Source organism: Lygodium microphyllum, chromosome 28 (assembly GCF_053477565.2).
Source record: "Lygodium microphyllum isolate KBCC chromosome 28, Lygodium_microphyllum_v1.1.10, whole genome shotgun sequence".
Lineage (NCBI taxonomy): Eukaryota > Viridiplantae > Streptophyta > Polypodiopsida > Schizaeales > Lygodiaceae > Lygodium > Lygodium microphyllum.
The window spans coordinates 78,845,003-78,867,131 of record NC_141162.1 but is presented as its reverse complement, the minus strand read 5'-3'; the positions used below and the strand labels follow the sequence as shown (position 1 = coordinate 78,867,131).

Below are 22,129 nucleotides of genomic sequence, written 5' to 3'. Positions count from 1 at the left end.
CTAACACAAATTTAGAGTACTAGCAACCCGATAGTGGTTGTGGTATGTGTGGTAGAGGAGGAAGACGCCAATAAAATTTTTGGCCATTCTCTAAATATTGTTTCTTCTATATGCAGGAGTTCTCATGGACATGTTTTAACAATTCACAATGATTTCTAGATCCATGATAGATTGCAAAACATGGCTACAGGCTCAAGGCATGAAAGAAGAGGTGAGATCTTTTGCTATCCATTGGGGCTAGGAATCTCACAAGTTCAGTTTCAATGGCTTCAAAGCAAGGTGATGCTAAAAGTACAGAAGTGGAACATTGAGATGCTTGCCTTTGGAGGAAAGATTGTCATCCTAAATTCTATGGTTGTCTCTACAATGCTATTTGTGGCAACTTCATTTTCCTTTAGTTTTGTAGCTTGGAAGGAATTAGAAAAGACATTTAGAAGTTTTTTATGGTCTCATAAAGAAGGCCATCAATGGTGCTAGTTTGCTTTGAAGTGGTTACTTTTCCCATGAAGAAGGAAGGTGGGATCATGTGTAAAGCCCTTGAAAGACAAAGTTGACATGATGATTTTCAAGCTCCCCAAAAGGATTTCCATACTCAATGTGGGTGGGAATGCACGCTTCTCATTAGGAATGTAATTAAATTCAAGATTTTAGACCTCAAAGTTGCTCATAGGTTGGTTTCTATGTGGAAAAATACAATTAAAAGACACCAACTTGCTTGAAACTCAAAATGGAAGGGGAGATTCCTCCCTTAAGTAGGTAATTTGGTCCTTTGATAGTGCCTTTGATGATTGTAATGTGCCCAACTTGGAAAAGCTGAAGCTTTCAAAGTCCCTCTACTCGAAGGGCATTAGGTCGTGGAAGGACCTCTAGCATTCCTCTCAGTTGTGATGGTTGAAGGAGAAGGAAATTGCAATGAAATGGTCCCTTACAAGGAAGGAACAACTTTGGCTAAGGGAGATACTCTAGCGGAAGAAGGAGGAGTGGTCGATTGTCTTCACTACTAGAACGCTTCATCCACTAAAATGCCTTAAAAAAGTGAGACAAAGAAGGCCTTGATAGATTGGAAGAAAATTTCAATGCACATGAAGGGCACCTTGCTCTAAAGGTTCATGTGACTATTGGTAGAAGAGATTTCCAAGAACCAAAATCAAGATTTGTGTACACCCTCTCTCAACAAGTTAGCCTTGGAGGGACGAGATGTTGTTACCACTAAAGGGTTTGAGAAAGAAGCGACGTGTATACAAAAGCACTATATAAGACCGATTACACACCGGGCTATGGACGGACAGGAGGTGCAAGTTGTCCATTACTTCGTTTACACACTAAACTACGCCCACGAACTTCACGAAAAGAAGGTTGGCCCATTGCTAATGAATAAAGGGTGTGAGGGGATTGGTGGGGGTTCAATTCTTGTCAGTCCCTTAGGTCACTTTTTAGAAAAAGGTGCTGTCGTCTTGTTCATGGGGCACGCCCGAATTTCGGGACGGGGAAGATCCCCCACCTAGAAGTGTCCGCCATCCGCAAAAATCGGGCCCAATGGCCTTTTGACACGTAGGGCAGCGGACGCTTCTTTTTTCACCCTGCGCAGCCCGGTGTGTATCCGGCCTAAGTTCCTTACAAATCCACGGTGCCCCACCTTTGCGGTAATGTAAATATATTTTTAATAATACATGTTTCGCGCATTATAAAATAAGAGATTAAATTCAAAAAAATGGCAGAAAGGCACAAGAGGCTCAAAGCATGCTTCCCGCTTCCTCCCGAGTCCCGATCAGCAAGAAAGAGAGGGAGAGAAGCAGAAGCTGAGAGAGAGAGAGAGAGCCTTGCTGACCTATAGCTGTGGATAGCTAGTGATCACCTCTCTTTTTCTCTCGGCCTATCCTCTTTCATTCGGGACGAGAGGTCGCCATGATAGGGTCATCTCCGGCTGTAGCAGGCGTTGGATCGGGTCGCGAGCTGTCGTCCCCACCTGCCGACGGCATCTCCAACCTCCGCTTCTCCAACCACAGTGATCACCTCATCGCCTCCTCCTGGGACTCGGTAAGCTCTTTTCCATCTTAGGAGATTTTTCACATAGGTTTTGCATTTGATCAGATGCATTTCTTAGACCAGTTGTGCGCATGTATGTGCAAATTTGCATATGGTGACCTGATGCAACATTTTGTATGTCGCCGATACTTTAAAGTACCAGCAATGACACAGTATGTGCGCTTTTTATTGGATATGGTTTGATCACTCTGCATTTTGGACGCTGGGTGCAGCGCTCGGTATGCTGCTGGTATTTTAAAACACCGGCCAAATAATACAACTCTTGCAGATGAATATTTTTGATAACTAGCAATGGCACAGTCTGCATACTCTGTACTTGTCTTGCATTTTCCTGGCATAAATCATCTCAGCAGCAAAATATGTGTGTGTGGGATTTCAAAACCACTACCTCAATGCACTCTGTGACCATTGGAATCTCTGCCAATGGAATTTCCGTCAAGGCTGATTCTGGTATCATAAATTACAGAACCTAGATTAATGGGAAACTGTCTTGATTTGCGGAATCTCAGATGGTTGCTGCTTCAGGTGGGCTGTGAGATAGTTACAGGTTAGACAGGCAGCTTGTGGAGGATCAATAAATATTGTGGGTTTCCACACAGTAGGTAGGCACCTTGTGGAGAGCCAGTTGCTGGAGAATCAATAATTTGGGGACTTTATCAATCGTTTAACTTCTCAAGCAATTCAATGCTCCAAGTCCATTAACTAGGCATTACAAAGCCACCATATGCATTTTGTGCTAGCCTAATCCACGATTTTCATATCAAATAAGCCTGGTGTCTGATCAGTCTTCCTGATCAGGATTGCTCTAGCAGCCTTGTTTCATGCCAGCAGTTCCCCTGGTCTTGCATCACAGTGGCTAAAGTCATGAAACTGCATTTTTCTCCTTAGCTCAGTTATTTGGATTGTGCAAATTGAGAACTTAGTTGTTCAACAGCCCACCCCTATAGATAGTAGGAGTGTGGTTATAGGTCTTTTGTTGATATTGCTGCATGATCATACTCTTCCAGAACATTGAAGTGCGCACATTACCTATGTTGTGAGAATTGGAATGTTACAGGAAGGTCTTGTGTTGTGAACCGCCTTTGAAAAATGATAGCACAAGTTGGTGTTGCTAAATTAGGTTGTGCCTCTTTAATACTTTGGAAAGTGCAAGTGTATTCTTTGATGGCATCGATTGACCAAGGTCAACTGCAAAGCCATGTGCAACATCTTTTAGGTTCAAAGCCAAGAGAAATTGTGTTAAGATCCAAATGCTCTTTATTTTGTTTATTTTTAAAAGTGATTACTATACTCAGTCTTTGAAAAGTGAAAGAAAGAAATGTTAGGTATTGGACTCGAGCGATGATTCTCATTATTGTCAATTATCAATGTGAAAGTAATTGCGAGTCAATCTACCATGGCTATTCTATCAACCCACTTTTGAAAAGGGTTATGGGGAAAAATGGAAGTTTTATATTGGAATGAATTGAAATTGTCCAGTAGGATTTCCAATGTTTAAACTTATGGCTTTTGTTTTTCATTTTTGTGGATCTTTGTAGACTTTTGTGGTCGATACCCACCATTATACCTATTGGTAGTTGTGAATGTCTAGATTAAGTGCTATAGTCTAACTTCTAGCATAGTATTGATCTCACCTTACCACATGTACATAAGCTAGCTTTCTTACCTTTGTAAGATATAGTGTTATTGTTTCTACTTACATGGAAAATGATAGAAATCCAAGGATTTGACAATTACATCATTGCTCTATCAATCAACAACAAAATGGAACGGTTGAAATAACCTTTCTTGCATTATCTTTTGCTAGAGAAGATGGTTTTTTTAACTCCAACCATTGAGATTGCAGCCCTAAAGCAAGATAACAAATCTTCCATCCCTTAAGAGCTTTTGGAAGCTATTGCAAATGGCAACAAGCTTCTTTTAAAGTAGCTTTTGTCACAAGTTTCTTTTTGCCATTTCTAACGCTTTTCAAGAGGCTTTCTTTTAGTAGCTTTTGCCTCGAGATTTTTATCATAGCTTCTTTACAAAGCTTTCTTCGAGGGAGCTTTAGTTAGCAGCTTCATTTTATAGGTAGATTCTTTTAAGAAGAGTCTTGTAAGGCAACTTCTTCTAAGAAGCTTTCTTTATATTGATACAATCACCTCTCATTTCTTATAGTAGCTTCCTTGACAAGCTTGCTTTTAGGCATTCTTAAATTGATTCAGACTTCTTTGGGTGGATTTGGCTTCATCTTGGAAAATTTTGAATAAATTGTGTATTTCAAAGTTTGCTAGAGTGTTTAAATAGAGATGAGGAAGTTGTGATTGCCTTTGTCTTTGGCATAGTTACCTGGACGGGGAACGGGAGTGGGACCCCCTGGAATGGGGGGAACGTCCAAGGTGGGGGAATGGGAACGGGGGGGAGTGGCACATATCTTAAGTGCCCCAAATATGCCCTGCATGATCAAGTTGCCCCAAAGAATGTCCCTCTAATTGCCCCAATATCCCTCAATGCTCCAAATTGACCCAAATGTCCCAAAATTGAATCGATTATTCCCATAGCTCCAAATTGCTCATGAATTGCCCCAATTATTCTAGTTTCCCTTGAAATTAGACAATATAAATGGATGATTACCTTGGAATTGAGAATAGGCTGAAATTTGATTGTGATTTGCAAGAGTTTATAATGCATCAAATTTGAGCTTTGCATGGACTCCTAATTGGCTTGTGGGTTGTCTTAACACTTTGAATATTCAAAAGAGAGAGAGAGAGAGAGAGAGAGAGAGAGAGAGAGAGAGAGAGAGAGAGAGAGATTAGTGATCTTGTACCTTTTTTCGTAATTAATACAATTACCTTTTACGAAAAAAAAAAAAGAGAGAGATTAGTGTGTGCACATTAGGCAATGGAGATAGGTGAATATGTAGTAGAAGAAGTATGATATAAGCAAAAAGAAAAAACGTGGAAAAATGTAAATTTTTGGTCAACAGGCTTGGAATGGCCGTTCCAAATAGGGAACGGACCAGGGAACAGCAGGGAACGTTCCCTGGTCGTTTCACCTCCTCCAAGGATCTGGAACGCGTTAAACTGTTTCTATAGGCCGGAACGGCCGTTCCCTGTTTCTATGGTCTTTGGTTATTTATTGCTTTTGCTTGCTTATTGATAAGCTTTTTATATCAAGAAACTTGCTTGGCCAAATACTACTATATAAATAAATGAGCATGAACTTGGATTTTTGATTTGAGAGACTCTACATTCAGGCCATTAGATATGATTTTGGAGAACATTGATGAAATTCATTGTTTTGTTGGGAGGTTTATGTTATCTGAAATGTGTTTTGACTTGTGCAATGTTGTGGGAGTGTGCCTAAGATAAAAAGCATAGATGAAGCACAAAAACAGTAAAAGTTACATTGGTTTAAAAACACCAATGCAAGGTTATACATAACCAATTTATAATGTATTCGCTCGAGCTTTCCTTGGTGGTACGTTCTTAGTAGCTCATCAAGAGATGCCTTAGAAAGTGTCATTTGCAATTTTGATGAAAAACCTCGGAGTTTGCTAACTAGGCTTGCTTGAGTCTACTTCGTAGTGAAGGTTTCAGTTGTTTCCACGAGGATTAATTTGAGTCTTTTTACTTAAATCAACTACTAATGGTACACTAGTATTAATGGTTTAAGATTCCATTCCTTATAGCAATTAATGATTGAAACGGACTTATGTTGCACTGGGTGAAAAGAGAATGTGAGAAGTATAATACTTTAATTCCTTTTGCCTAGGGTTCTAAAGTAATGCGAGTCAGGCTTTTTGATCTCTAATGGTCGATAAAAAATGCGACTCAACTATAGATTTGGATTTGTCAGGGTCCACCTTTTTGCTTTTCTCTAGAGAGCATTTTTAATTACCTAATTATCTATCACTTTAGGTTCAACATATAAAAACATCTTCTTTGAATTATCTCTTGATACAAGTTTGTTACACGTCTTTAATTCATGACACAAAAATAGAGTAAAGAAATTCCTTTTAAATAGGTTCCTTGAAGAAAAATAACTTTTTATAATGTTTTCTGTTTTGATTAGAGTGATGTCAACCCGAAAGGTATTATTTTTCGAAGTTTAGTTCTTTAACTAGTATTGGAACTTTGAAGACACAGTTTGAAAATCGAAGGGTAGTTGGCAATTCATAAGAGGCTAAGGAGTTTATGACTAGAGTCCCCTAGTATCCTCACCTCCTCATCATCGACTAGAGTTTCTTACGACAAGATCTTTCGCATCATGATCGGTCTATATTTATTGTGTGAAACAAAAAGAGAAAACCCCTTGGAGTAGATTTTATTTACGTTAGCCTTAGGGAGGTCTAGCATCATTAAGAATACTGTCTTAGTGAGCATTTTGTGCTCATCGGAATACTACCTCAGTCGGCGATCTGTACTCGGTTATTCGTCTTTTAGCTTTATGATTTTAGGAAAGATTAGTATCTAACTTGCAATCACAAATATCTTAATTTGGATGCATTATACATAAAAAGTTTATTTTTAAGATAAATATTTTCTTTAAAAAATAATAACATCAAGGCAAAACTTAGCGTAAAGTGTTTCAATAGTCTTTTTGGATTTTCCCTTTCTCGTTGGATTGAATCTAAATAAGAATTTTATTTTTGAGAATAATTCCTTTGGAGTTTTGTGGATCTTTGTCTACGATAAAAGAAAATCTTAGTTAATTTAATTATGAACAATATTCTTTGGGAATTCCATCTCAAGGTCTTTTATATATTGAGAATTAGCATGTGTGATTATTCATTGGAGGTTTCAATAGATTAATTAGAAATATTAAGTCTCTTAGGGATGCAATATTTTTCTTGTACTTGCTTAGGTTCATCTTGTATAAACCCAAGTTATCCCCTTAGAATTTGCAGTAAAAAATTCATTTAAAAGATTACATATAAGAATAGAATAATTTTTTTAAAAAACGAATGGAGCTTTTGTTGTCCATTCATTGGATGGTAGCTTGCTAGTTGCTTTTATTATAAAAATATAGTATATGGAAATCCATGACAAGTGCTTGGTTGATGGTATTGGTAGCTTTGTTTGTAACCCTAGTACTCGTCATTCTGTTTGGAGTGATTGTGTCCGTAGCATTATTGATAGCTCTTGTCTCTGCGATCTTCATATAACTTTTTTCTTCGGGGCCATGGTCTTTAGTCGTAGGATTGAAAATGGATTTTAGCGAAGGAGCTTGGGGGTAATTAGATTGATAGAGTTTTGATCAATGGAAAAAGGTGATTACTAAGATTTGAGAGAAATTGAGAAGAGTCTTGATTCCACAGAGAAATAGAATAGAAGGGATGGAGGATTTGAATTCAAGAGCTTGTGAAGTATCCTCCTTGTCTTCGTGATGAGAAACGTTTGTCCTCGTGCTTCTTTTGCCTCACTTTCTCTTGCTCTATACTCTTGGGAAGTGTCTCTTTTCTCTTGCTCGGACTGCTCTCCATGGCTTTTTATGCTTCGTATTTATAGCTAAATTGAAGAAGGTTTGTGGCCAAGAAGAAGAACTTCTAATGAAAGGTATGTTGGCAAATTAGCAATTTTTAAGATGCAAATTTGATGTTGGCGATTTGATCCTTGAGGTCCAAAGAGGTTGTTAAAGATGCCATGATTGATTCGCCTGGCTCTCAGGTGATCTTGCTTTAGTCCAAGCCTCTCATTGAATTGAGAAAAGTGGGAGATTGTTAAAGTTCATTGTTGAATCACAAAAGGAGAATTCAGGCTTTTTCATTGATAAACAAGAACTTTAAATTTAGAGGTTCATAGTGCGGTTTTAAAAAAAAAAAAAAGAAAAGAGAGCGGTGGCTTGTTTGTTGATGTTTTTTTCCTTTTGTTTTTTTAAAATAAGCTTTTAAGTTTTAAAGCTTAAAAGCTTTGTGATTTGTCTTGCTTTGCTAAGTTTTAAATGGGCTTGGTTAAATTCGACTTATGGCTTATAACTCATGTTTACATAGTAACTTTTATGACGGATGACTACAATCCTTATTAATTTGAAAAAATGTCGAGTTACGAACTTCGGACTAATTTGCTCGAGACCATCTCTATTTAATGGTTTAGAGTTTTTTAAGTCCATTCTGTGTAGTCTTTCTACTGGACGAAATACTCTCTAAGGGTTTTGCTTCTTAAGAGTTTTTTTTTGCATGTCAAGAATCTTTTTTGGTTGAAGTTCAAGGACTTGACTTAGCATCACAATTTGTTGGTTGTTAAGTACATGGTCTGGGTTAGGAACATAAGCTTTTAATAGATTGACATAAAATATGTTATGTACTTTCAAGTTATTAGGGAGTTGCAACTTGTAGGCGTTTGGTCTTAGACACTTTAGAGCACCTTATATGGCCCACAATACTTGGGACTTCGCTTTTTGAATTTCTCTAAAGATAAGGAACTTTTATTTGGACAAACTCTTAGGAAAACCATGTCACCTTCTTTGAAAATGCGTTCTTGCCTTTGTTGATCAATATATGCTTTTTGTCGATCCTTGGCGGCTTGAATATCTTGCGTTATAGCTTTCACTTTGTTGATCCATTCTTTTCAGCATTTGCCTAGATGCTTCTATCCGTAGGGTAGGATTGGAAAAATTTAATGGTGTAAGATAATATTGCCTATATAGTGTCTGAAAAAGAGTCATTTGGATATTTTGATGGTATGATGCGTTGTAGGCGAATTCAACTAAGGGTAGGTATTGGATCCATCGTTTGGATTCCCTATTACAATAAGCTCTCAGTATGTCTTTAATAACTTGGTTGACCTGCTCTGTTTGACCATTGGTTTGGGGATGGTAAGTAGTATTGAAGCAGAGTTGGGTTTTTAGATCTTCAGACAAACTCTTCCAAAAGTTTAAGGTGAAGAGAAAATCACGGTCGTTGATGATTCTTTGGGGTAATCCATGCAACTTGAAAATTTTCTTAATGAAAAGCTTGGCGATATCGGAACCCTTGTAATTGGTTTTTATAAGATAAGATGTGTAACTTTTGTTAGTATATCAATGACTATCATTATGGAGTTATTCTTTTTGTATCAGAGGTAATCCAACTATAAAATCCATGCTAATATACTTCCATTTCATTTGAGGGATGTCAAGTGGCTCAAGCTTTCCTGGCAACTTGATACGCTCGGTCTTAATTTGTTGGCAGCTTAAGCATTCGGTGATATACTTCATTACATCATCCTTGAGTCTTTTCCAATAGAAGCTTCTTCTGATTGTATTAAGAGTCTTAGCAAAACTAGGATGACTCGAAAATGAAGAATCGTGAGTTTCTCAGAGTAATTTTCTTTTGAGTTTCTAACTTGCAAAAATACAGAGTCTTGTCTTGTAATAGGCAAGCTCCTTGTTTATAGAAAAATCTTGATACTTAGTCTCAAGTTTTGGATTTGAATCCTTGACGGAAATTTCTCTTAATTATCTCTGATAGCTTGGATCTTTCGCTGTCTCTTCTTAATAATCTCTGATAGCTTGGATCTTTCGTTGTCTTTTCTTTAGCCATTTCTATGAGAGGGTTATTGGGCATTGAAATCATTGTAGCAAGAGTTCTAGCCCTAGAGGATTCCTCTAGGATTAGAGCATTAAGAAATGATTTACAGCTTTATCTACAATCACATTCTCCTCGCTTGGTCTATATTTGATTTCAAAGTCAAAATTTTACAAGGTCTCAATCCATCGGTGTTGTCTCATATTGAGACTTGGTTGAGTAAAAATTCACTCTAGGCTTTTATGATCAGTGACTAGAGAAAACGTGTTACCAAGCATGTAATGTCTCCATAATTTAAAGGCATGAATTACAACAAGTAATTCTAGATTATGTGTGGCCCAGTTTCTTTTATGGATCTTTAATTTTCTTGAAGCATAAGCTATTGGACGTTCTTCTTATATAAGCACACAACCCAAAGAAAGAGAGCTTGCGTCAATTATGACTTCGAATTCTTTGCTAAGGTCGGGTAACCTTAAGATAGGGGCGGTTATCAAACTTCGCTTAAGCTTCTAAAGCTAGATTGTTCAACGGATATCCATGTAATGGAGACTTGCTTTTTGAGAACGTCGGTGAGAGGCATGTGGGCGGAAGATATTTCCCACCTACCCTTTGTTTACTATCAAACTCCGATGGCTTATATTGCTTGAGAAGAAATTTATTTTCTTGAGCTTTTGATAGTATTGAGATTTAGGGTGACGTTCTAGAAAATTATGCAAGTTTTATGATTAATTTTCTCTCCAATCATATTCAAAAAAAGGATGCTTACTTGCTTAATCTATCTCATTAATTTAGGTAGGGAATTATGTACTACTTAGCCTTTTGATAATGATCAGGGTTTACACTTCAAAAGAGAGTTTTAATTTAAAAAAAAAAACATCAAATGGATAATATCTTTTCACTATTTTTGATTATCAAAGAGACAAATGGATGGACAAAAATATTTCTTTATGTCAATAGAAAGGGAATACATTATTTGAGTAGTTTGAGAGTTCATATTATTCTTAGAAAAGGTTTTTCTACCACAATCTAGGCATTGCATTGCGATATATCCATCGCATAGTAACTAGAATTCTGAGAATAAATATAAAAAAATCTATATTTCAAGGGAGGATCAGGTAATCCATCTTTCTTATAGCTGTGGCATTTGGAGCGTTCTACAATCATGACTTGATTAGTCGGTATAACCTTTGTAACCTCCTCATAGATGTATCGGTTTAATTTGATCTATCGTCCTCTAGTCAACATATTTGAGTTTACTTTGGCCTCATAGAAGAGATAAATCTTGACAACCTTAAGGGCTTTCATTTACCTTAGCATTTTTAAATTTACTTGGAGGTAAGTAAGATGGTTCGCGTCAATGTAACAATACTCTTTGCTTAACATCCATCGTTTTTCGCAATATAAGGGTGAAGGATTGTATATGTGATCTAATACTTGTATCATTTGGTTTCTTCAGTTGAAACTAGAGGAGTGCATTGTTGACGTAAATATAACTTGGAACATCAAGAATCGTTTTTAAGGTTTGTTTTTTTGTCAGAAATGAAGAACATATATTAAGAAGATAAGATTTTCACTACTTAAGGGAAATATATTTTATGTTGTAAATATAATTAGTTTTATTTACTTGTATTGTGTCCTATATCAACGTGCTCTTTGATACCAATTGTAACGTATCCGCCCGAGCTTTACTTGGTGATACATTCTTAATAGCCCATCAAGAGATGTCTAGACTTAAGGCAAATATATTTTATGTTGTAAATATATTTAGTTTTATTTACTTGCGTTGTGTCCTATATCAACGTGTGCTCTGAGACCAATTGTAATGTGTCCACTCGAGCTTTCCTTGGTGGTATGTTCTTAGTAGCTCATCAAGAGATGTCCTAAAAAGCACCGTTTGGGATTTTGATAAAAACCCTCGGAGTTTGCTAATTGGAGATTCCAGTGGTTCCCACGAGGATCAATTTGAGTCTTTTTGCTTAAATTGACTACTAACGGTAGACTAGTATTAGTGGTTCGAGATTCCATTCCTTACAGGAATTATTGATTGAAACGGACTTATGTTGCGCTGGGTTCAAAGAGAATGGGAGAAGTATAACACTTTAATCCCTTCTGCCTAGGGTTCGAAAGTGATGTGAGTCAGGCTTTCTGATTTCTAATGGTCGATAAAAAATGTGATTTTTAATTTTTTTTAGGAAAGCTCTCGGCTTACTAGGACCACTCAACCATAGGTTTGGATCCGTCAAGGTCCACCTTTTTGCTTTCCTCCAGAGAGTATTTTTAATTATTTAATTATCTTACTTTAGGTTCAATATACAAAAACAGCTTCTTTGAATTATCTCTTGATACTAATTTGTTACACGTCTTTAATTCACGATACAAAAACATAGTAAAGCAATTCCTTCTTAGTAGGTTTCTTTAAGAAAAATAACTTTTTACGATGTTTTCTGTTTTGACTAGAGTGATGTCAATCCGAAGGTATTATTTTTCCAAGTTTAGTTCCTTAGCTAGTATTGGAATTTTGAAGACACTGTTTGGAAATTGAAGGGTAGTTGGCAGTTCATAAGAGGCTAAGGAGTTTATGATTAGAGCCCCTTGGTATCCTCACCTCCTTTTGTTGACTAGAGTTTCTTACGACAAGATCTTTCGCATCATGATCGGTCTATACTTATTGTGTGAAACAAAAATAGAAAACCCCTTGGAGTAGGTTTTATTTACGCTAGCCTTGGGGAGATCTAGCACCATCAAGAACACTATCTTAGTCAGCGTTTTGTTCTCATCGGAATACTGCCTCAGACGGCGATGTGTACTCGGTTATTCGTCTTTTAGCTTGATGATTTTAGGAAAGATTAATATCTAACTTGCAATCACAAATATCTTAATTCGGATGCATTATACAATTTTTTTTTATTTTCAAGATAAATCTTTTCTCTAAAAAATAATAACATCAAGGCAAAACTCAACGTAAAGTGGTAATATCTTTCAAGAGTATTTTTGGATTTTTCCTTTCTCAGAATCTAGTTTGGACTGAATCTAAATAAGAATTTTATTTTTGAGAATAACCCCTTTGGACTTTTGTGGGTCTTTGCTTGCGATAAAAGAAAATCTTGGTTAATTTAATTACGAGCAGTATTCTTTGGAAATTTCATCTCAAGGTCTTTTATATATTGAGAATTAGCATGTGTGATTATCCATTGGAGGTTTCAATAGATCAATTAGGAATATTAAGTCTCTTAGGGACGCAACATTTTCTTTGTATTTGCTTAGGTTCATCTTATACAAATCCAAGTTACCTCCTTGGAATTTGTGGTAAAAAATTCATTTGAAAGATTATATGTAGAAATTGAATAAAATCTTATTTTATGAATGCAGCTTTTGTTGCCTGTTCATGGGATGGTAGCTTGCTAGTTGCCTTTATTATAAAAATATAGTACATAGGAATTCATGACAAGTGCTTGATTGATGGTATTGGCAGCTTTGTTTGTAACCCCAGTACTTGTCATTTTGTTTGGAGTGATTATGTCCGCAGCATTATTGGCAGCTCTTGCCTCCGCGATCTTCGTATAACTTTCTTCTTCAGGACCATGGTCTTTAATCGTAGGATTGAAAATGAATTTTGACGAAGGAGCTTGGGGATAATTAGATTGACGGAATTTTGATTAATGGGAAAAGGCGATCACTAAGAATTTAGAAAAATCGAGAAGAGTCTTGATTCCACAGAGAAATAGGTTAGAAGGGATGGAGGAATTGAATTTAAGAGCTTGCAGAGTATCCTCCTTATCTTTGTGATGAGAAATGTTTGTTCTCGTACTTCTCTTGCCCCACTCTCTCTTGCTCTATACTCTTGGGAAGGGTCTCTCCTCTCTTGCTCGGATTGCTCTCCATGGCTCTTTATGTCTCGTATTTATATAGCTAAATTGAAGAAGGGTTGTGGCAAAGAAGAAGAACTCTTTATGGAGGGTATCTTGGCAAATCCGCAATTTAGAAGCTTTCACGATGCAATTTGATGTTTGTGATTTGATCTTTGAGGTCTAGAGAGGCTGCCAGAGATGCCATGACTAATTTACTTGGCTCTCAAACGATCTTGCTTTAGTCCAAGTCTCTCATCGAACTAAGAAAAGGGGGAGATTGTCGGAGTTAATTACTAAATTACAGAAGGAGAAATCATGCTTTTTCATTGACAAATAGGAACTCCAAATTTGGGGGTTTATGGCGTCGTATTTTTAAATTGAAAAGAAGGGGGAGGGAGGGGAAGCGACAACGTGTTCGCCGACGTCTTCTTTTCCTTCTTCTTTTTCCTAATAAGATTTCAAGCTTTAAAGCTTAAAGCTTTGTGATTTGTCTTGCTTTGCTAAGTTTTAAATGGGTTTGGTTAAATTCAACTTATGGCTTATAACTCACATTTACGTGGTAACTTTCGTGACGGATGGCTACAGTCCTTATCGATTCGGAAAAATGTTAGGTTATGAATCTCAAACCATTTTACTCGAGATCTTATCTATTTAATGGTTTAGAGTTCTTTAAGTCCATTTTGCGAAAAGTCGGGAAGATTGAAATTAAAGTGGGGATATTACACAACCCTTGCATGTTGTGGAGGTGAGTGAGTGAGAGCGTCCGGGTTGATGGTAGACAAGCTGATTGAGAAAGATGTTTTAGAATGATCATGGTTTGGAATGTTGATTGTTTGGTCTAGATGAAGGAGGCATGGGTGTAGGATTGCCTATAAATAGGTATAGGATGCATGAACACATTTGTGTGATGCCAAAAGGATGGTAGTGGTTAAAACTATTGGCCTAGTTGCCTATATGGTCAAAAACAAAATGCACTCCATGAATCATAAGCGAATAGGCTAAAGTGGAAAAGTGGCAAATATGTTGTTATGTGTACCCAATGTGCATGAAATGAAGAAGATTGACACACAAGATGAATTGACAGACTATTGTCATGATAGAGCTCCCAAGGTCCTTGTGTGACTCAAACTTAGGCTTACAAGCAAGAGATGTATACGGAATTAGACATTATACATACCTACTAACACCCCTTATCGAGTTTGGGGTGTAGTTGAGGAGAGAAGTAGAAAATTTGATGGAAGATTGGACCATGTGCATATTGATGAAGTCTATTGATGTAGATGTCCAACCAAGTAGCATGACCCTCTCTCTAGGTGAGAACTTGTTGAAAGGGGTGGATAAAACAAGCCCATGGGAGTGGAGCCTTGAACTAGTCACATTGAATATATCTAGTGGGAAATGGATAAGCCAAGTCCTTGATCCAATTAGAAGATGATGGTGAGGAGTTATGGAAAGCGTTGTATAGTACTCCTACTAATGTAGAAATCAAGGATCAAAGAGCACAATGTTGGCATGCCAACGGCAAGTATCATCATGTCATCAAAGTTAGTGATTGGTATGTAAACTTTTTGTGACTCTTATGACTTACATGATTGCTGCCATACAAATGTGCCATGTGTGATTGTTGCTCCAACCTTCATGTGATGAGCTAGTTGCTTGTTTGCCATGGCAATGACACATCATAGGTGCAATATGTTCTCCCTCCTTGGAACTGTAGTTGTGCTCAACAACATTGCACCCATTTGAATTCATAGATGTGCATCCAACCTCTTTGAAGATGAACACAAATTTTAAGTCTATGGAAACTAGTTTGTGAACTTTCCATAGTTTCCTTTTTGGGAATTGCCCTTGCTATCAAGTACTTGTCAATGCCACCACAAGTAACCAACATGACCATATTACTAGCCATAATGGCGAATTGCTTTGAGTAAAGCAACTCTTGTGCTTGCACTTGTCCAAGCAACTATAAAGCTTGAGAACGCCATTCATGCGACATCATCAATCATATGTTTTAAGGACTCTTCTACACAACCAACTAGGAACCACCTAATTGGCAAACCACCTTTGCGTATTGCCAAGGTTGCTTTGAGTACATGCCTATAACTCTAGACTAGAGAATCCCACCTCCAAGACACACAATTGGTGCTCCTCTTGACATTCCTCATGGTTGGCGCAACTAAATCTTTGTTGTCTGTAGTCTTTGCCTCTACAACTAAGCACTCCCTTTGAAGAGCTGTTGTCAATGCTATGTATGGAAAGAAGACATATGTGACTAAAGCTCTTGGTTGCTACACTTGAATTATGCACTTGTATTTCTATCCCAAACCATAATGATGCCATGATTGAGATCTCAAATTTGTGGAGTTTGTACTTTTTGTTGCACCATCTTGATCGCTACTAGAGTTTGATGCTGACTAATAGTCAATTTTGCGAATGAAGCCATTTATAAACTCATGTTTGATTGCTATTGCTAAGGACACTTATGATATGGCTCTTTTCCTTGCACTTGAAATACCGGTTCTCCTCTTGCAATTGTTGTGTTGATTCACAAGTAGTCGTCTCCATAAAGAGTCTCATTCAGTACACTTGGAGTTGCCCTTCACTTTGACTTTTGCAACAACACACTTGTTAGATTGTTCAATCTTGCTTGCCCATCTGTCGCCTCTCAAAGGTTGATAACCAATTGCATGGCCTACTCCAAATAATCCAAACACTTGCCTCCACATGAACTCAAATACCAAAGGTATGCAAGCTGTCCACAAACTTAGAAATAACCTCTTTGCTAGAGAGAGAGAAAGGATATGCGAGGAGGAATTTCACGAAGCATGTAAATATTGTATCCACATCCTCCTTTGCTGCTACTAAAAGGATTCCCACTCATTCCTTTGTTGCAATTTATAGGTGTTGAAATAGTCTTGTGCATCTTTGTTCAAGTGCTCATTGCTTGAATCTTGTTGTATGACTCCCCCAAAGAGCTAGTCCATTTGTAAGACACTTTTGCATGAATATTTTAATTCATTGCATTTGCCGCAAAGGCAAGGGCACTATCCATGTCCTCCATCCAAGTGTAGACAAGCTTTTCATTGCATTTGTCAATTGACTTCAAAAGGGTCAATTTCTTTACCATCATTGCAGATTCCTTTTTTATGATATTCATAGACCTACTAAACCTATAGGGTGTCCCCTTGTGATTGGTAGTGGAGGAACATTGGGACCTTAAGATGGTTCAAATTGCTCCTATGCAAAGTGTGAAACATTTAAAGGAGTGCTCTGTCAGGAAAAGTGACGGGATGATATATACTCATACCATATCAAAAAGATAGTAGGGTTTGTAGGGAGAAACAGTGTGTATGGCAAATACTTAGAGAAGAAAAACTCAGAAATTCAAAAGAAGAAGAAGATGAATCAAAATGTAGCTTGCATTGAGAGGAATAGGGTGCTTGATAGTAGGGGAGCACAAGCCATGAATTGCAATGTCTTCTTGCGGGGTGTGAGCAGTAGTGGAGAGGTTGGAAAGAGGAGAGAAGAATGACAAATGGATAAATGACTATAAGTGAGTGTGACATGAGGGGAGCTAGTGCCATATTAATAAGCACGGGCTATCTAGAGTGGCACCTTATTAAATGGGTGCCCAACCCTTTTTGGGGCTATTAGTGCGAAACCAAAGGGAATGAATGGGAAGAAATGTATTGAATGACATGGTTTCTCAACGCTCCCTCTTAGGCCCAAAAAGGAGTAAAAAAGAGGAGCGAGAGAGAAGATCCACCTAAGAATCCCAATGTTCCACTTGTAAGGTGACATGTAGTAAAGTATGGTAGTCATGATGAGCTTAGAGAACCCAAAACTCAACCTCAAGAGAGAAGCCACAAGCTCCATTATTCCATGTTGGAAGGAATACGAAGGCCTAGCCACCAAGCCATGGTTGAAACATCCAAAGCCTTGAACTAGAAAGAACCCCGTAGATCCTAGGTAGCAATGTGAGTAAATGGGTCAGATGGCATAGAGATGTCAACCACTCCAAAAAGGAAAAGGGTTGTCCACAAGGTGGTGAAGAACTGCATGATGAGTAGGGATCCCCTCTAAAGTTGAAGGAATGGGATCCTCTTGTGAAGGAGAAGAAAGAGGGTTCTCTTGTGAATCTGCCTTGGTGAGAGATAGGGAATCAAGAAACTCATGGATCATGGCCTTCGAAGTGTTTGTTGACGAAGGAAATGTTGTTGGCAGTGTCAAAGAAGGTATTTGGTGATTTAAAGGAATAGAAGCAAGATAGAGTCCAAAGTGGCCTCCTGAACTTGATTAGAGCGAGGAGTGAGGGAGGGGTATCACATAGAATATCCTTAGCACTCGCATTGGAGTTCGTGTTCGTGGAGCAATACAAGGAAGGTGAGAAAATAAGTAGCTCTTGTGGAGCCACAAGTGGACAACAACCTTGTCTCTTGGTCAAAGGAGTTGGAAGAAGTCGAACAACCACACTCTCTTGAAGGAGTGGTGTGATGAGGAGATGGTACCCAACAACCACTATCTCTTGGTGGAGCAATGGTCTCCAAGAGGGCTTATCATCTTGTGAGGTCTTAGAGCCTCCTTTTGCTTGCAAGGGCTTAGTGTGCATTGTTTGTGTCTTATTGCCTTGAGCACAAAAATTTGATAGTCGATGTAGAATGATCTCCATGGCCTAGAATGGGGAGGTGGTACAATGAATGATAGGGGGAAGACACATATACTCCGGTGGGGTAGGGAGCAAAGGTTGATGATGACAATCTTTGGTGGTATGACTGTTCTTGCCTTAGGAGGAGCACTTAGTGGTTGGTCCTTCTATTTGCAAAGAGGTCATAACATCATGTGGCAAACCTATAAAGGGAGTCTAAGAGGGAGAAGAAGACAAGGGTATCTCTTGATGATGCAATGGAAATAGGGGAAATTTGAAGGTGATGCTGAACTTGCAACCTTTGTCTACCTTCTCCAATGAAGAGAATCTTTAGCTCTTTGAGCATCTTTGCTCTAATACCATGTCAAGAAAAGTGATGGGACGGTATGCACTCATACCATATCAGAGAGACAATAGTGTTTATGGGGAGAAACAGTGTGTACGGCAAAAACTAAGAGAAGAAAAACTCGTATGTTTCAACCCTCATCACAGAAAACTCCTACAAATTGTCTTTTTTTTTTGGCATCGCAAAAATAAGAGACAGCTTATGTTTATAGTGCCCAGCAAGTTCTGCATATTTGTGTCTATCATGCTTCCCTCAGCTCTCCATAACCATGTTTTTCCCAGCCCTAGCATATGGTTATGTCTTTGCTAAAACCCAACTCTAATCACACAAACTCCTACAGATTGCCTTTTTATCTTTAAAAAATACGGCATATGTTTGTAATGTGCAGTAAGTGCTTGCACATTTGTGTGTAGCTTGCTGCTTGTGCTTTACAGGGGTCAGCAAGATATAATGCAAGCCTAAAATTAAACTTTTTTGGTCTAACTTCTTATTCTGTTTATACTATTTTTAGATAACTCAAATGTGTTGGTTGTGGCTTATGCCCCATGAAAATCCATGCTTGATGAAATTGAAGACCTAGCTAGTGAAGTTTGTGTGTAGTTTGGTGGATTGTCCTTAGTGCATCTGACTGTTCAGGGCATAACATTGAAATATTGTTGCACGTTTTGGACCATAACAGGAACATTGTCTCAGTATTTCTAAAAACATGTCTTTGAGTTTCTCCAACCATATGCTTACCAAGGTTTTTGTTTGTGGGTTGGTAATGTGCTTACAGAAAGTTCGACTGTATGATGCAAGTGCAAACATTTTGAAGGGTCAATATGCTCATTCTGGGGCAGTTTTAGATTGCTGCTTTCATGATGATAACTCTGGATTCAGTGTTGGTGCAGACACCATTGTTAGAAGGTATAATTGCACAATAGCTCTACCTTCTGCTTTTGATTAAGGTATAGCTAGAGCTTAAAACAACAGAGTATGTATGCTCTCTCTCCAATCCCATGTAAATATTGCCTTCCGACATAGTAGACTATTGCTTTGGTTGTGCCTTTGCCTTTACTGGGTTTGACTGCTTGTAAGGCATAAAAAGGAGGACTGTCTGTTTATATGTTTGTCTTACTATGTTCGTCAAGTGTTTTCCATTTTGCCTGCACCGGTTTTGCTGGAGTTCAGGTGCCTGAATTTGAGAGGCATAAGGACAGTGGCTTTCGATTCATGACATGGTAACCAAGCCACAACATGTGTGCCTTTTATGCATGCATGTTTTAGTGCATGCGATGAAATTGTGTTATTCATTTCTTTCTCTGTCTCGTTTTTTCTTTGCCTATGTGACAAGTGGCCTGATCCTACTGAGTGCCCCTGGCCAAGATGAAGACTGAGAAGAACAGAAGGATGTGCTGAACTGCTGGATGCTGAGATCAAGTGACTATATCCTTAAGTGTGTGAGAGTCTGAGTATATAAGTACATTACTAACTGATCAAGTTGGCCAATCTTGATAGATCTGAAAATCAGGCTGGGCCAGTATGAAATACACAACTCATTGTAAAGCTGCTGAAAAGCTTTGCAAAATATGACAATAGGAGACAATGCCACATGCTGTGTCAATGTGCATGCTTGCCTCGTGGCACTGATTTCCTGTTTCCTAACTCTAAGTAGTTTGTATTTTCACTTAGGCATTTTTGTGTGTTATGTGGCTAACTGGATCTAGTTGTCTTAGACAGGTCAGCCTGATTAAACATCATGACAGAGATGCATGTCTTAGTCAGTTGAGACTCTTCACTCATGTATCCATGTGCATGGGTCCTTCCAGTTCTGTATTCAAGAGATTGCCAACCTCTTCTCAGTTGTGGCTAATTACACATGCAGCACATATCAGTGTGCGTGAGCCGTTCAGTCTCAGAATGCAATAGTTTGTGCACAGCCCTTTTTCCCTCTCAATCTGTCTCAGATGTGTATGTGTGTTCATCATGTACTTAAGGCACTTAGCATGATTGTGACCCATGCCATTCAGGCAGTGGGTGAGATGGTCATATCCATGCACGATTCAAGATGGCATCTCATGCCAATCTCAGAATTGGGTGTGGATACCTGTTAATTGCATAGGGCCGCTATGACATTTGCAAAGCTGTGGTCCACTTCACTTTAGGGGACTGTTCGATCCCTCTAGGTGCAGTTCAGCGCAACAGAAACGAAAGTGATCCAGAGCAAGGAGGCTGAAAGAACACTAGGGAGAGAAGGAACAAATTGACAAAAGATTGAATGATGCAAGGCTGCAATAGTCAGCCCCAATATGCAGCTCAGAGTGTTAGTGTGGGTGCCAAACTGAGGCTGCAGGATGAGACAAAACGAGGAGAGTTGGCTGAGTGATGGATGAATGGATTGTTAGTGTGGGTGCCAAACTGAGGCTGCAGGATGAGACAAAATGAGGAGAGTTGGCTGAGTGATGGATGAATGGATTGAGGAGGCAGGCTGCCTATAAATAGTTAAATTGAAGCCACAACTGGTGTACAAATTGGCCAAGCCCAAAATTAGGGCGCCCATGTCAGTCTGCCCAAATGACCAAAATGACCACTGTGCTAGAAATGCACCTGCACAGGGGGTGCCATAATAGCCAATTGTGGATTGGTGACCATGGAAGAGGAATTAGGGATAGCATGATATGATGATGTTCAGAAGGAACCCAGTTACGATCTAGTTGTTGATCCATGTCATGATTACTGTGTCAATCTCGATGGTTTGAACGACAATCCTCATGGTCGCGGCTTTGTGGATACCATTCTTCTTGGTCTTGGTTGTGACTTTGATGGTCTTCTTGGTCCTGACCCACATTGTCTCCCCAGCTGTATTGGTCCGGCCATTTGTATCCTCCAAGAAAACTTGCAAAAAGAAACAAGAAAATACTGCTGCTATTGATGAAAACGATGTGGATGATGATGATGTCAGCTTGTTCAGGGCCCATTGATCTGCTGGGCAGCGAGATCTGGTGTGCAGCAGTGGAGAATGGGGAGTATTTGAGGCTGGAATGTTAAAATGCTGCAGTAGCAAGGCAATTGGCTGCAAAATGCAATCACAGTAGAAGAGTCCATGAGCGAACATGTAGCTGCTTATGGGCTGGTTTGGATCATTGGAAGCAGGCAGCACCTTGTAGCTTGCTTGTATGTCATCAGCAGCTGAATAGAGGTTGGCTGGTTGGAAAGCTGTTGCCCAGCACTCAGGAACTGCCAGCTGTAGAAAATGCAGCTTCAGATGTCGGTGGGCTGAGAAAATATCTGCCTGCTGCAAAATGCAGCTGTGGGAAGAGGTGCCAGCAGAAAATGGTGCAGTTGAGGGAATATCCAGCTGAAAATACGGCTGTTTGGTGTAGGAACAGGCTGACCTGTACAAACAGACAAAAAGACACAGATATGGCAACTCTGATAATGATGCCTCGCTGGCTGATACATGGACAGATGCTACTCTTCAGCTGACTCACTTCCACCAAGGCGAATGATACCATGTGAGAGTACACAATGGAAAGGAAAGTGAATATGGAGCAAATAAAGGAGATGGAAAGAAAGTGCAAGAGAAAAGATAAACTAACTTACAAAAGATTGAATGACTCAAGGCTGCGACAGTCAGCCCCAACATGCAGCTTAGAGTGTCAAAGTGGGTGGTAGATGGAGTTATGGGGATGAGATAAGAATGAAGAGGGATGGCTGAATCATGGATGAATGGATTGAGGGGGCAAGTTGCTTGTAGATAGGCAAATTGAGGCCACAAT

The 22,129-nt window shown here is 38.8% G+C and overlaps 1 protein-coding gene across 2 annotated transcripts in view; it reads left to right on the top strand.

The window, feature by feature from the left end:
* The first annotated feature begins 1,725 nt into the window (after positions 1–1,725).
* LOC148011643 (mitotic checkpoint protein BUB3.1-like) overlaps positions 1,726–22,129 on the top strand; it is a 46,120-nt gene continuing 25,716 nt past the window's right edge. For both annotated transcript variants that reach the window (XM_087670672.1, XM_087670673.1), the window contains exons 1-2: positions 1,726–2,037; positions 19,147–19,277. In XM_087670672.1, the coding sequence (XP_087526798.1) occupies positions 1,906–2,037; positions 19,147–19,277 (263 nt within the window). In that variant the 5' untranslated portion in view covers positions 1,726–1,905. The remainder of the gene's footprint in view (positions 2,038–19,146; positions 19,278–22,129) is intronic.